Source organism: Streptopelia decaocto, assembly GCF_964273445.1.
Source record: "Streptopelia decaocto genome assembly, chromosome: 1".
NCBI classification, from domain to species: Eukaryota; Metazoa; Chordata; class Aves; order Columbiformes; family Columbidae; genus Streptopelia; species Streptopelia decaocto.
This window is the reverse complement of record NC_138663.1, coordinates 117194931-117210737: the sequence shown is the minus strand read 5'-3', so window position 1 is coordinate 117210737 and position 15807 is coordinate 117194931. Positions and strand designations below refer to the sequence as shown.

At 41.1% G+C, this 15807-nt stretch overlaps 1 protein-coding gene and 1 long non-coding RNA gene across 2 annotated transcripts; one reads left to right on the top strand and one right to left on the bottom strand.

The window, feature by feature from the left end:
* Positions 1–1505: 1505 nt before the first annotated feature.
* RSPH1 (radial spoke head component 1) lies at positions 1506–8917 on the bottom strand. Its single transcript, XM_082053424.1, has 9 exons — positions 8810–8917; positions 8149–8262; positions 7926–8031; positions 6681–6771; positions 6314–6449; positions 5938–6009; positions 4112–4301; positions 3529–3672; positions 1506–1686 (listed from the first exon to the last, which is right to left on the bottom strand). The coding sequence occupies exons 1-9, from the start codon at positions 8858–8860 to the stop codon at positions 1655–1657; spliced, it is 936 nt and encodes a 311-aa protein (XP_081909550.1). The 5' UTR covers positions 8861–8917; the 3' UTR covers positions 1506–1654.
* A 3012-nt stretch (positions 8918–11929) lies between these two features.
* Positions 11930–15189, top strand: LOC309442173. Its single transcript, XR_014184555.1, has 3 exons — positions 11930–12081; positions 13314–13371; positions 14171–15189. It is a non-coding gene; the product is annotated as an uncharacterized lncRNA (long non-coding RNA).
* The last annotated feature ends 618 nt before the right edge of the window (positions 15190–15807 follow it).

The following is a 15807-nucleotide window of genomic DNA, read 5'->3' as shown; positions in this document are numbered from 1 at the left end:
ATACAAACGGATCCAGCCTAGGAAAAAAAAAGGAAGAACTAGAAACTGCTCTGTGTGTAGATGCAGAACTGAGTGACATTCTTGGAAAATCTGAAACATGGCAGGACAGTTCACACAACTGGAGCTCTCCAATGAATGAAGGGTTCATTGGTAAAGATAGAAAGGGAAAATGAAAGGAAGAGTTTGTTTGCCTGCCCTGAAGAAACAGCTTGAATGCTGCTTGGAGTTCTGTACTATGGACAACATGCTGCTTAAGAGCTGGTGGATCAGCAAGGGTATAAAGTGTGGCATTGGGAAACAGTTACAGACCCACTTCCTCACCCTGATTAAACAGCTTGAGAAAGGCTAAAAGTTAAAAACAAACAAACAAAAACAAAAACAGAAACAAAAAATGGGACTAAGCTGATTATTACTAAAGTGGTAATATACAGAATACACTGAATAAGTAGTAATATACAGAATATTCTGAATTTTGTATCAGAAATAGTATGGCAAGCAGGACTAGGGAAGTAATCATCCGCTTGTACTCGGCATTGGTGAGGTCGCATCTCAAATACTGTGTTCAGTGTTGGGCCCCTCACTACAGAAAAGACACTGAGGTGCTGGAGAGAGTTCAGAGGAGGCAATGAAGCTGGTGAGGGGTCTGGAGCACAAGTCTGATGAGGAGCGGTTGAGGGAACTGGGGCTGTTTAGCTTGGAGAAAAGGAGGCTGAGGGGAAACCTTGTCGCTCTCCCATTGGCCTCTTCTCCCAAGGAGGTAGTGATAGGATGAGAGGAAATGGCCTCTCCAGGGGGAGGTTTAGGTTGTACCAGGGGAGGTTTAGGTTGGGTATTAGGAAAAACGTCTTCATGGAAAGGGTTGTCAGGCTTTGGAACAGGCTGCTCATGGAAGTGGTGGAGTCACCATCCCTGGAGGTGTTTAAAAGACACATAAATGTGGCACTTAGGGACATGGTTTAGCAGTGAACTTGGCAGTGTTAGGTTAACAGTTGGACTCTATGATCTTAAAGGTCCTTTCTAACCTAAAAGATTCTATGATTCTATGAAAATGGAAGCAAAAGCAGACTACAAAGGGCGAATTTAAAAACACTGCACCAGCGTTAGGAAAGCAAAATTCAGTTTGAGTTCAAACTGACAAGGGGAGATTTAGGGCAACACAAAGAGTTTCTGAAGCTACACAAATAAAAAGAACAAACAAGGAAAATGTAGGTCTGTAATTGGTGATCTAGTGACAGGGGATATTGATGAAGCTGGGAAACCTAATGCTGCCTTTGCCTTTACAAACTAGATCCCCAGGTCTGTGTGCCCAGAGGATTCAAAGAAGAGAAGAACTATCAGTAGCAGGAGTTTGCTTCTGCAAACTTGTGAGGACACAACTTCATGAATCCAGGATAATTCCATGCTGATTTCAACAACTGACTACCTGCTACATGGAATAAAGAGTTACCCTGAGACTGCACACTCCGAGATCGTAAAAGTTTCACAGATATTTATTCCAGGCATAACAGTGACGAAGTGTTTATTCAAAGTATCTTAACTCAGCCTTCTATGAATAAAAATGTTGCAGGTTTACTCTAATAAATGATGCACTCTGAAATTTCCTTTTCTTGGCTCTTTATCTTTAGATGTATCCAATTAGTCTGCTTCCTTTGATTCATCCTCCTAGGTCCTCTAAACTAGTAGTTGCTGTGGAGGTGAAGCAAAAACAGGACATAGAGACACATTTTATTATAAAATAGTGGAAAATAATCCTAGTAACCCGTAATATAATTCTAGGACTATGCTGTCTACTTCAGTCATCTTTCCCATTACCTTTCATTGCCAATACTTGAATGTAACTGTTACACACTGTTTGTCAGCTGCCAGACAGACTCAGTACACACATATATTGACTGCCAGCTGGCCCAAGCATAACTCTGAAACAGCCAAAGAATGTCTCCTATTTAGACAACTATCACAAAAAACATGGAGCAAGAAGGATGGTATTCCTGTCTGTAAAAAATGATGGTAATGTGACAGAATACAAGGCTGCAAGAAGCAAAATTTTGTTACATCTGCTTTTCACATTATGCATATTTTCTTCATTTTGTCTTACTATAACTTAATCTTGTTAAACATAAAGACAAGAGGAAAAATATGTTGCCTAATTAAATATGGATGTAGACCTATGCTGAAAAACGTATGAAATCCAACTCTTTTATACTAGAAATAAAGAGCTGGAAGGAACTGTGAGAAGATCTATCACATTCCTATGTTTTCATGCATTGGAATCTATATCTATATTTTCTCTGACAGGTACTTGGGTCCACTTGCTCTTTTTTTTTTCTTAAAATAATAATAACAATAATAATTTTTAAAAGGAATACCAGGACCGCTTCATTGTGGCAGGCCAAAAATTTGTTAGAACAACGTTCATTTAAAAATAGTTATTTGAGTCCAAGTGACTTTGAGGCAAACCAAGTTTGATTAAACTTTGCCAAATCCACAACAGAGCCATGCAGGAAACCTGCTTAGATTTCTGCTGGATCTGATCCAATCCCAGGGATCCTGTGAGATGCCAGTTCCACACACCAGCTAGCTGGCTAGTCTGCCCTGAAGCAGGACTGCACCTTCAGAGGTGATGAGTAAAAAATGAGAGCTAATTAACTATGAAAATGCCAAGAGCTCACCTAAATGTTTAGTGTATACCTCCAGACATTGAAAACAATGTGTTTTCAGTGTTGAAGAGTCTTTCTGATCCCCATGGAGAGTGCTTTGTTTTGATTTATTGTAAAATGGACTGATAACAAATGGATAAATTTATCTCATGTTTTCATCCATCAGATATGTAATCTTGTAAATGTTAACACAATAAACATGAACACCACAATTTGGTGGAGATCCATAGGCTAAATATGAGTAAACACAGATGCATACTTTTGTTGCTGCTTAGTAATTTTGTATTCAAAAGAGGTTTCTGAACTGTCAGGAAGAAAACTCGAGCATCTGAACCCCAGGTTTCTTTGTTTTGTAAGAGAAATAAATCAACCAGGGACTGTTCAAATCATAACGCATAACAATACCTAAAATTTGTTTCTTCAGATTTGTTTTGCCTGCTTTTTAACTTCAGTTGAAAAAATAAGAATACACAGTTCCGGTCATGAGAGAAAAGTGCAGTGCTCAAAACCCCTTGCATTTCCCAGGGTCTTAAATTTTCTCTCTCATTTTTGCACAGAAAAAAAGTATGTGAATGCAATCACTTAGAAATTCAGCCCTACAGCTGCTGTCAACTGAACATGCATAGATAATGCTGCACAGAGGTGTCACTTCTAATTTGTACTGCTACAATATATGAACTTCACTACTCAAAACCAGTTTACGTCTACAGAGGACTGCCCCCCTTATAAAAGGTAGAGATTCCCATGGTCTCTTTGGCTTGATAATGGACCTCTCAGCAGCAGCATGACTTCAGCTATTGACATACATCATTTCAGACCCTGATTGCTAATTGAAGAATGAGAGAATGAGCAGGCATGCCCCATTCCTCACCTTGATCCTCCTGATCTTTGTTTTCTTCTTCCTCTCTGTTTCCCTCATCTTCCTCTTCTGCATCCCCTGCTGGGCTGAAAACTTCACTGGATGCTTCATAAAGAGAAAGCTCATCATCCCTACCCTCAGCAGCCTCATCAGCGACTGAAATACGAGAAATTAGAAATACCAAAGTAATTTTTACAAATTTGCACTCAGCCATTGTTTTCATGCAGTAGCTAATAATTCTTAATGAAGTCTGCAGTCTCTAATCATGTGAAAAATCCCACAAAATCTTCTGTAACTATTTAAAATCAAGTTTGTATAACAGGCCATTATAGAAACTAAAATGATTCACAGGCTTCCTAAGACAGTTGTACCTAACTATGCTATGTAAGATAAAACAGACATATATATATTTTGTACAGATTATGAACAGGCTTGGAGATTCCTAACATTCAATATGTGGTAAAAATTATAGGAGAAAAAGAAACCGAAACAAAAACAAAAAAACCTCTCTCACACCACTTGATATTAAACCTGAAAAATACTGTTTCAGGGGATGGTCAAAGCATGGAGTTTCCAGCTGTCCAGCAGAACCAACCTGAAGTTGTTGGTATTATTTTCTCCTCTTCAGTTACTGCTTCTGCTGCTGCCACTAGGGAGACTTCTCTGGGAGAAGGTGGGTTTTCCCCATGTGGAGTCCAGAGTGTTAATTTGGCGATTTCCGATGCTTTCCATTTTGGTGCAGCAAGTAATGAGGGTTCTATTTCTTCTTCATCCTCTCCTTTATCCTAGAAGACAAGTCATGAAATCCAGCATCTCATCTTATAGGTATTAAGGGAATAACTAAGATGATGGTTCTGTGTACTGAAACCACTTTATCTGGGCTCAAAACAGCAATCACATGGCCTTTTAAAGTTTTAGAGGTGAAGGAACTTGAGCAGCTGCAAAATCTTGGAAGAAGAGAACTACAGTTTGAACCTTGATTATGCCAGATGGCTATTACCAATGATCAGTGCTTGCCAGCTTGCTTTCTTTAAGGTAAAATTTTGTCTCCCCCTTAAACAGAATGGCTTTGAGGGGCCTATCAACTATGTCTCCTCTTCTATGCCTGTCTACAGTATGACAGCAGCAAATAAGACCGGACTCTCTCTTGGGTGGGTGCTACACTGTCTATCTCACACAGGAACAGAGTGGCCAAACAGCTCCTTCCGCCTCAATTTTTGCTTAGGGAAAACCATGGAATGGATCTAGGAGACAGTGAGGTACTGCACAAATCTTATGTTTTTGAAATTTGAAGAAAACTTTTTTTTATCTAAAAAAATATGTTTTATTTTATCCAAATATGAAGGAGACTTTGTAATGGAATCATTACCTCCACTGCAAACTAATTTATTTGAATTTTCTTTAAATGGGCTTTGTTCTGCAATTACTTCAACTAAAGAAATGAGGCAAAATATAATCTTACTTTAGTGACAGCACTGCCCCTTGATTGACACAGTCATTACAGCATTCACATGAAAATAAATTCTTGTTCCTGAGAGTAATGATTTTCAGAAGCTAAGTGCTTAACCTTGGGCTCTTAAATTCATGTTTAAACTTCCACATCAATGGCCTAATATTCCAAAATCAGCACATCCAACAATTCCCAAATGAACCGAGGATACTAGATACACATTACTTTGTATAGTCATATGAATCTAATACTTAATTTGAGGATCTCTTGTGTTAAGCCAAAAAAAGCAAAACGGTCTCCGTGTTCTGCAAATCTCTGGCACTAATGATAGGTTTTATTATTATTACTATTTTGTCTTTGTCTTAAGAAACAATTGCTGCATTGGTGAATTTTCAGAGTGTGTAATGGGAACTAAACTGTCTGTCAACAGAGGTAGCAAGCTCTACCCTAAAATGTGGCATATTTTCTTGAAATCAAACCAGTAATGTTAAGTTATATTTTGCATCATATTAATCAGAAATATTTCAAAACATTTCTACATGAAGGAGAAGGAAATATAGGCCCTAGTCCCAGCTGTTTCCTACAATCATTAGGAGCTGTGGATAATAAGCTCCTATGAGGATCAGGACAACAATGGGACATATTTCCAAAACATGAATCTGCTGAAAGTTACCATTTGTATCCATAGCATCAAGCAATCCAAAATATAAGAAGAAATATTTTGAATTATTTTCTGGTGTTCAGAACAAAGTGAAATACAGGCTAGGTGTACAGACAAATACATCTACATTCTTTTGTGGTTTGAAACTTCAAATGTTGTGGAAGGTCCTGATTCTTCTAATCAACCGCTTTTTGACTCATTAGATTGACTTTAACATCAGTATCTGTAAGACATTTTATAGATTACTGAACAATGGATTTGATTTACTGAGTTCTCTGATATTAAGTATAATCTGCATTATTTCAGTTACCTGGTCTGCTTGTATGTATTCACCATGCTGTTCACATCCAACATCAAAGACATATTTGCCATGACCTACAGGCTGCACAAAGATACAAAAAATTCAGCAGAACTATAAAGTTAGTACATTCTAAGCATGTAAATGTAAAATACGCTTTTCTACAAAATACATAAAATAGTTAACAACAATATAGTTGAAAGCAAAGTTAGAGAGAAACTTGGCATTCTGTCTACAGATTAATTCAGTGTCATATGTTACACTTATGGTACAAGAAATACTAGAAAAGATGAGGAGCCTAGCTTCTTATTTTAAGTGGAAAAAGATCATATAAAGGCAATTCTATGCTAGCCATTCAGATTAATAGAGAGTTTTGCAGAACACTTACATTTCCTTTCAAATACCTGCCCTTAAATCTATGGTTTAGGTGGATAAGTTCAGCCGCTCCTTCCTGGTTTCCATTTACCCAACCACCAACATACTTAGATCCTGTGTCTTTATAGACATATGTACCTTGCCCATGCCTAAGGAGAAAATAATAATTTTGCTTTATATTACTGAATATTAAGAATTTAGGATGTTGTTAAGGTATTTAAACTGTATTATTCAAGTAGATGAAATTACTCAAGTTGGACTAAAATGCCAAAGTCATCCAGTAGCACTTGATTGGCTGCAATCAGCCACACTTTGAAAATAACCTTTACATTTTAATGCCGTTGCGTGACTTGAAACATCATTGTGAGAATGAAACAAACCTATTGTGGTCACGCCATTCTCCAGTATAGGTGTCTCCATTTGGATATGTGTACTGTCCATAGCCATGTCTCTGGTCATTCACCCAGTCTCCTTTAACGAGAACACAACAAAACCAGAGTGAGATGTGGTATATTTCATAGTGTGATACGGTGGTCAGTTTGTGAAGTTATCATACGCAAATTATTAGAGAAGGAAAAGAAAGCTATGACATCACTATGATTCCTTACCATTCATTAAACTAAGCTCTTGATCTTTTTTCTTCTCTCTGTCCCATTCTGCAAATATTTTGGCAGCTGCCTGATCTTCCTTTCACTCCAAACACATTTTGTCCATCACAGTCTACTCCATTATCTTATGATGAACAGAAGGAGCCCTGTAACATCCTGCACCTATCTTTAAATTTGGTAATAAGTATTACAGTTTCATTAGATAATGTGACACCTCCACTCAAATGAAAAGGGGGACTACTACAATTTGACTCATTTGCTCAAATTGTCCTGACAGTCATGGGACATATGTACTCAAATGCTAGACTGTGTGTCTTAATTAATCTTCTGTTCAAACTTAAACAAACAAAAACAAACAAAAAAAAGCAATCACAGGTGGATACAGTCCTATAAGGCAAGAACTGAGTTGCTCTTTTTGCCCTTTGCTTCTAGCTCTCACAATGTTAATGTTCTTTCTTGCCCAGCTTGGAAAGGAGGAGGAAAATATTGTTCCTTGAAGCTTAACTGATATTCAGAAGGCTTTGGGTACTACTCTCTAGGACAAGGGAAACAATGCAAGTTTCAGCTTCTTCAAACTTCAGAGGTATCCCAATCCCTGACTAAGTGTTCTAATCAGTAGATTATGTTTTAAGGATGGACCTAATAAAGTTCTAAAACACTTTATACTGAACACAGTCTGTGGTTCTAATCATCACTCAGAAATAAGTAATTATACTCTCTTCTACCAAGATGGCAAGAATAAACCACTACTAAATACCACACTTCTCAGAAAAATCAATAAATCCCCATAAATAAAATGAAACACACTCCTCAGTGCTTATAGTAGTTAAAAAAAAAAAAAAAAAAAAAAAAAAGGAAGGAAAAAAAAGAATTAAAGGAAAACATTTTGTAGCAAATTTATCTTCCTAAAATAATACTTTCTCCAATTCACCTAACTCCTTACATTTCAGGGAAGGAGAGAGGAAGAAGGTGTCCTGTCAGTTACAGAAATCCTTGCAACTGTGTTCAGTATTTTACCTTCATATTTTGATCCATCTGGATAAAAAAAAATACCCTGGCCATGCTTTTTGTTTTGAAGATACTGTCCAATGTAGCGAGCACCATTTTTAAATCTGTAGGTCCCCTGAAAGATATTTGTTATAGACAAAATACTTGTCAGTTCTCACGCTTGTTTCAATATAGTGCCCAAACAGAACTATCGAGACATACACACAACCACTGTCTCCTGTCACTGTCTTACCTGTCCATTTCTGAAACCGCGTTCATATTCTCCATCATACGTATCACCATTGGGTAGACGAGCTTTCCCACGGCCATGTCGCTCACCTTCTGCATTGCGTTCACCATCATATTCCTGATCAAATGTGACAAAAAATTAAATAAGACAGCTAGACCTGACTGGATTTAAGCTAACTAGACAGAGGAAAACAGGTCTTTTGCTCAAAGCTCCTCCAGCTCGGCTTGAATCTGAGATTGCAGGAGCAGCTAGGCAACAGATGCACTGCTTATGCAAACACTTTCATCAGACCCTGGCACTCAGAGGCTTTCCTTCCCTTCCTGACACGCTACTGGAAAGTATGGCTGACTTGTTTTTGTCCAGTGGAGAAAGTCAGGCAGGTCCCAGGCAAAATGGTACAGCCCCACGTGCGAAATCCCTGCGCCCAGGGAAGAAGCGCCTCGGTAGCTATCCCAGGCTCGGCACGGCCAGTACACGGTATTTCAGACCGGTAACGTTCACTCTTCCCTTCCCCTCTGGCGCTCCCCCACCCCCTGCCCGGAGCGCCCGTGGCCCTGGGCCGCTTTCCGCCCCGCTCCGCCCCAGCGGAGCCGGGAGACGGGGCAGGGCCGCCTCTACCCCGCGCTGCTAAGCCGCCAGCGGCACCCCGACCGGCCCGCCGGACCCCTAAATCGGCCTCGGCCTCCTCCGCCTCCTCAGAGCTCAGGTCCGACATGGCCGCGGCGTCACCGTCACCGTGGCAACCACGGCGCGTGGGGAAGGGGAGGGCGGGACGGGGGCTCGCGCTGCTGTCCCGGGTGCTGAGAGCAACGGCCGGCCCGGCCCCTCAGGGCGGGGCGGGGCAAGGGGCGGGGCGGAGGCGGAGGCGGGGAGCGGGGGCGCCGCGCCCTCTCGCCGCTGAGGAGAAGCGGCGGCGGCCGGCGGTGTTACCGAATCTGGAGACTTTCGTCTCCCTAAGCGGCCTCCCGGGCTGCCTGGTGGCTCTGGGCTCGGAACTCCGGAGAGGGCTGCAGCAACCCGCCCTTCCCTCGGCGCTGATGTCCCTTCTTGGCTTCTTGGCGCTGAGCTTTGCCCGACCTGTGCCTTGGGGATCTTGAGACAGGCTACTGACATCGGAGATGAGACCTGGGACTCCTAGGTCTTCCAAGAGCTCCCAGGAGTTTGGCTGGTTTGGCCTGTAAACAACATTTTAGATTTTAAAAGCATTCCTGCATTTAGATTTATTTTTTTTTCATCACGTTTAATGTTGTTCATAAATTGCAGTCCATGGATCTTTTTCTATTTTACAAGTTTCAGTCCGATGAGCCTCATTCACCTGCTCCACAGACCAGACGTTTCCCCCTGGTGAATCCTACTGGAAGTTCAGCACACTCCTTCAATGGGCGCCAGGAGGCCAGCGGCATTCAGCTCCAGCCTGAAATCTGACAGGAATCCCACAGCTAACTTGACGGTGCACATCCCGTGGCACGGTTACAGGCAGAGGACCCACGTGTACTCACCAAGAGGTGTCACTGAAACCTGCTTTGGCTGTCACCAGCACGCCTGGAGCACTGTAGTATTGTTAGTGGTCAGGCTCTGTATTCTGGAGCACTTTGAAGAGATTCCCTTGTTTGCTATGAAAAGAGCAGCAGAATGGTCCATATGGGTGAACTGGGGATCAGGACAGAGGCGGGAAATGCTCTACCACAAGTCACTTCTGGAGCTTAGGCACTGGAAGTCATCAAAGCACAGGGTTGTCTTGGCTGGAAAATCCTGTGTTTCTGCATAAATGAATGAAGGTAGTGCGAGTTACCTCTCCCATGACTTTTGCTAAGTTGCACTGAACTGCTGTGGTGACGGGCACTGTGCAGTTCTAAGAGAAATAGCAGAATGATGAGTCAGTCAGGTTTTTACATCACTTAAATATCTTCTGCTTTCACACATACAATTACTTTTACTTCTACTAAATTTTTTTCTACTCCTTTTAGTAACTATAATTCTCAATTATCTTAATATGTAGGAAATTATCTGTATTATGAGTTTTCTCCAAACCCCTCTACTCAGTCATCCTCAGCAGTGATCTCTGATGACAAGTTCACTCACCTCAGCCGGTCAAGAGCTTCCCATACTAGCATGACTGCAGCTAAATCAATGCTGGGAGTTAAGGAGAGGGCTCTCCTTCCTCAAAAGGCCAAGAAGGGAGTGGCTCACAAGGAACAGGAGAGAGGATCATACATGATAGCCACCCTCAGTCCATATAAATCAATAATAACACCCCATATGGAAAAGACCTGTTTTGCATTTCATGATATTTTTTTTTTTTTTTTTATGTTTCATATGTTAGCCGTTGTAATCAAAGCCAATCACTCTTCAAAATTATCTTATTTGCCTCTCTGCAACGTAGTGCTTTGTTATTCTTTGCAGAGGAAAATGCCCTAAAAATCTGCCTTGGCTAAGGGAGCTGTTGGTGATTACATCACAGCTCATGCCCACCTCCTGTAGATATGGAGGACGAGTTGGTTTGGTGAAGGCAAGTGGCACTTCACTTCTCTGCAAAGCAGCAGCTTCACGGTGCATGCAGGAGCCTGGGGGGACTCAGGGCCTGCCAGTGCTACAGGACTCAGGCAGATCCCCTCGCTATCACTTTGCACAGTAGTTTAATAGCCAAGGTTTCACAAGAGGAGCCCTGTGAGGATACGTGTGGTAAAAAGCTGTTAGCTAACTAGCACTGGGCAGAGGAGGTGACGCTTCTGAGGTAGCACAAGGAGTGGCAAGTGGTTGGAAAACATGGGAGAGGTCACCTTATACCATAGGTCAAAGTTTTAGCACCCGAACCAGAAGAAAAACAGGGTTGTCTTTATACAAAGATATCTTAGTTTTCATAGGCAGAAATCTAAATAGCCAGTATTTAAATAATACATAAATAATATTTCTTTGTTTATTAAGATGTGTCACTTATTTGGATATGTATCTTTTTGCTTACAGTTTGGCAAAGATGAAAACGAAAAGAGAACTATTGCTAAATACCATCATGCTCTTAGCTCATAGGAAGCATTTGGCCTTCCAAGTTAACACCCAGTTACTAATTTGAGAGTACTTTCTGTTTGAAACAAGAACACAGAAATTAAATTTTCTTAGCTGCCAGAGCTCTAAGAAGCTATACACTTATTAACTCAAAATTGGATGGCTATTTCTCTTTCCTGTACATCTCCAGCATTTGACTAGAGAAGCTTAATTTGCATAATGGGCGTACTGATAATAAGTAACTGCAGAGCATGCAACATACTGCTCTGATTGCTTACCTCCTGCAGAACTGGATATGAGTGCATATTATCTGATATACAGCCTGCTCATTTCCTTCTTTCTCACTCTTGATGATGCCTCAATCCCTTCTTTCACCTAAGGATGGCTAAATTATTTTATCTGTTATAAGATAATGTCTCTAATTATAAAATTGGTTACTTGGGCTGTGAGCGGCATATTAATTCTAAGCAGACACTGTGGCTCAGAGTTGTAAGGGAAAATATGTTTGGGATGCAGATGGAGGTGCTCCCTGTTAATGACAAAAATAACCAGATATGGCTTTTGACTTCAAAGTTCACGTAGCCCCGGGGACAGCTGTGATGCAAACAGGACACAGTGGCAAGCCATCAGATACTCTCCCCTTAATTATCACTAAGTGTTCAGTCCTGAAGGAGGACCAGTTCACTTCTCTTGGGAAACAGCCAGGAACTATTGCTTTATAAAGTTTAAACTGCTCTGAACCTAGAAGTGGCAGATTGCACAAATGTCTGTGTGTCAGGATCACATAGTTTGACCTAAATGTGGGAGGCATTGTTTAAAGCTTTCTACACCTAGAAACTTGTCTTATGAGGACAACTACAGACTATATGGATGCACATAATTAACAACAAGGAGGATGTATTTTGTAGCTTCTGGTCTTCCAGTTGCATTTGGGTGTGTTTCAATGTCAGATTAAAGTCAAGCTTTACATATGCTACTATTGAAAGAAGGGCTGCTGTCATCCTAATTTTGTTCTTTTTCCTTCTCTGCTGAAGGACTGACATAATACCATAAATATTCTTAAGGTCTTGCTGATTTTATATATAAATTTCATTTGCCAAAAAGCCTGAGAATGTCCGCGGCTGTTCTGAGGATGTGCTCAGCTCTCACTGCTGGCTCAGCTGGCATCTGTCAGCACTGGCTGCCAGTCGCCCTGGCAGGAGAGGGCAGAAGCTGCCACAGCTGTGGGCTGCCCTGGGGAAGCTCCTGGTTTGCAGTTTGAGCAGAAGCCCCATATGGGGATGCAGCTGCAGAGAAACCCAAAGCTCTTGCTGCCGAAGGTTCTTACAAACAGGGAAAGACAGTGACACAGAAAAGCAAAAAGCAGTGAGGCACAGGACACCATTAGGTGCCTCCTGTGAGAGAGGACAGCCCTGGTTGTCCTTTTGTCCTGCTTTGCAGGTCCTCACTTTGAATTTCGCCAGAGAGCACCTGTAGGAAGGAATGGCCAAAAGGCACTTTCGAGACCCGCTACACTCCTGGCTCTCCTTGGACTTCACCCTGTGCTATGAAGGGGAAGACTTTTGGCAGTGTCCTCCACACCCCCAATTCTGAATTATGCCAGATTCTGAAACATCAAAATCCATTGTAAAATGGGAACTTTTCTCTGCACAATTCTTTTTAAGGCAAACTGAAAGCTGCTTAGTATGTTTGTAAACCAAGTAAAAATAGCCTCTATTCGTGCATAAAACCAAGCCAGAAGAACAAGTAAATGACCTTTCTAGCCACTCAGTTTACAACTGCCTTCTCCAAGTACCATTGATGTTGGAATATCCTGAAGGCGAGATGATTAGGAAAGAAAAGTTTGTGTGAAAGCCATTCTTGAAATACCAGTAATATTTTTTTTTGCATCTTGGTTAAATATAACCTTTCAGTTCCCCCCTGCAAATTATCCAAGGGAAAGCATTCTGCTGTGTTTACACCCTCCCTCCCATTTCTCTGACCTTACTGCTCATTTTGAAGTACAGAGCACATTCCATTCTTCAGACATATGGGAAAATTTTCAAGTTTTTCTTTTATATATGGGGTCTCCCTTTCTACTAAAGTGAAATAGGAACAGATACAGGTCACTTCTATTCCATTTTGGAAATTGTTGCTAATGTCTTTTCTCTATACATTTATGACAGCGTTACTACTGCTGCCAAGAAAGAAGTTTGCATTCCTGGAATGAAAGAATATCATATGGTCAGTATAAGAATAAAGCGGTGTTAATATTACATTTTTCTCTGCTTTACTTGGGAAGTGGGTTTTGTTTCATTAAATAAACAAAACCCCAAACCTAAGCTTCTTTATTTAAGCATAGTTTGTAATGCTATAAAGCTAAATCAGTCCAATCCTTTTGTCCATACCATCTCAAGTCCTAACCTGGTAACTCAGAATTAATTCAGTTGAGAAGAATGTAACCATTAGAGTAGATGGGACTAATCTGCTGCCTCCTTATTCCTGTCAGCTCGAATACCTTTGTACTTCATCGTCTTGTACATGACTTGCAAGGCAATTGCTTTAGTGTCAGCTCTCTATTATGGTCTGCTTTCTGTTTTACCATAGTATTTGTAACTGTTCTGGTATTTGGTTTCTACTAAAATATGCCTCAGTCCTCCCTTCTCATATAACTACTTTCCAGTGATCAAGTCTGCAAGCAAGGAGAAATGAAGTCTGTCAGTAGTCTTCCTGCCCATTTCATTCTGTTTACTCCTTAGCAATTGTTTCTGTAGCCATTTCTTGCTCTTCCACTCAGCTCTCTGGGCAACTTAAGAAGAGCAGAAATAAAGGCAAGAGAAACTCCTATTTCCTGCTGGAAGCAGAAATAAATTCTTCAAGATAAGTTCCTCAAAATAGATGTTCTTCTTTTGCAATGAAAGATGGTCTATATATTGTTTTACAGGTTCCATTTATAACAATACAGTTTGGTTGTGGTTTTGTTTGTTCATTTTTCTTAAATTCTGTGTTCTCAGCATATTCTTGTTTATTTTTCTGCGAGCAGGTGGCTGAAGAGATGAGAGTTGATCTTGGTCTCTAACCGGGGAACCTCCAACCTTGCTACAGGGCCACTGATCCTTGTACCAACAGCTCACCCTGCCACAGCTCCAGCCAGGACTCCCTCCAGTAGATCCTACCCCATAGACACCACTGTTGCTATAACTGCATTTTTACAGGTCTTTCCTTAGACAGCACGAGGTGTTTTAGCAGTTCCACTCTCACCCCTCTGGAAAGCCTTGGGGAGAGCTGGAGTAGCATACTGTCAACACCTCGATCTCATTTTTCCAAAGGGAACCATCGACTGATAGGCAGCTCCCAGGGTTCAAATAATTGCCATTGTTCCTACATGTCTCCTGCAGTCATAGCAATATCTGCCTTTACGTAGGAGGTCTGGAGGCAGTTCTACTGTCCCTCCCCTTCCGTGTTCCACATGGTAAAGGTTTTTTAATTCATAGGTAGCCTGTAGTGGTCAGGTACCGTCCTGCTCTGGCTGGGGAAAAGGTTGTGCTGGAAAAGTGGCCTCATCTGCTGGCCTGTTTTCCTAAAGCTACCAACTCTCACTAGCTTTCTGGCAAGCTAGATTTGATAAAAGTACCGGTTGGGAAAATATGTAGTCATATTAGCATGGCGCTGTGCCGGCACTAAAATTTCTCATCAACTGGCAGGACATCCTGTGCTAACTCAGCTCTGTAGCTTCTAGAGCACAGCTGGCTCACCTCCAGCCCTTTCCAAGTGTGGCCACAGCAGGGCTACACCTGTCTACTCCCAGCCATACAGGCATAACCTTCACAGCCTCCTTCTTTTATGGCCCTCTGGATAATAATTTTTTTTGTCTGCCGTAGCTCAGTGGCAGGTGATATTTGGATTGCACCCAGTGTTGATGTGAATTGCTTATACAATATCCCAGCTGCTCTGTTGGGAAAACAAAGCATGTAAAACTAATGAAGGCGAATAAAAGCTGTGATTATACCAGTCCTGAGAATCCTGCTACTTGTGTGGAATAAAGTCTAAATAAATATTGATTTTTTATATAGTAAAATACTATTTAACAATCCATTCTTATGTAAAGAGGTTATGAACTTTTCTGATCCCCTAATACAAAGAGATCACTCCGTGGCTAAACAGATTAGCTTTTTCCATCTGTGCAATTATGAATCATAAAATATACTTGTGCAATTTACTGGAAAGAAAATAAACACATTAATCAGCTAAAGGATGCAAAAGTCTGCATTCAGACCTCTGGTCACCCAGCATCACCTATTCAGCAAAAGAAAGACTATGCTGACATCCACTGACTTCAAAGCGGTTTGCAACATCAGGACTTGAGGAGTTAAGAGCACCACTCGTCTTCACTGGAAGTAAAATTTAATTGTCAACCAGGAAATTAGATTATATTTTTGAGAGGAGCACCAGCAGAAGCATACGTAAGCATCCGTCAACTCATAAGTCTTTACTTCTGTTTGGTTTTGCAGACAAGAACACACCCTTTTCTATTTCCTCTAGTATGAACATTGCCAGAGGCTTAGAAAACCAAGCTGCTGCCACGCTTCCTACCTAATACAACCATTTTCAGGACCATATCCTTTATTTGTATTTCATTCTAGAAAGGAACTGGCAACATGTCCTTCCTGTTCTTCTCTA

Excerpts from the sequence above, each read along its gene's own strand:
- RSPH1 (XM_082053424.1), bottom strand. The coding sequence starts at position 8,860 with ATGTCGGACCTGAGCTCTGAGGAGGCGGAGGAGGCCGAGGCCGATTTA. Across the intron at positions 6,772-7,925 it reads AGATGGATCAAAATATGAAG|GAGACTGGGTGAATGACCAG; the intron begins GTAAAATACTGA and ends TTCTCGTTAAAG. Across the intron at positions 6,450-6,680 it reads GAATGGCGTGACCACAATAG|GCATGGGCAAGGTACATATG; the intron begins GTTTGTTTCATT and ends TTTTCTCCTTAG.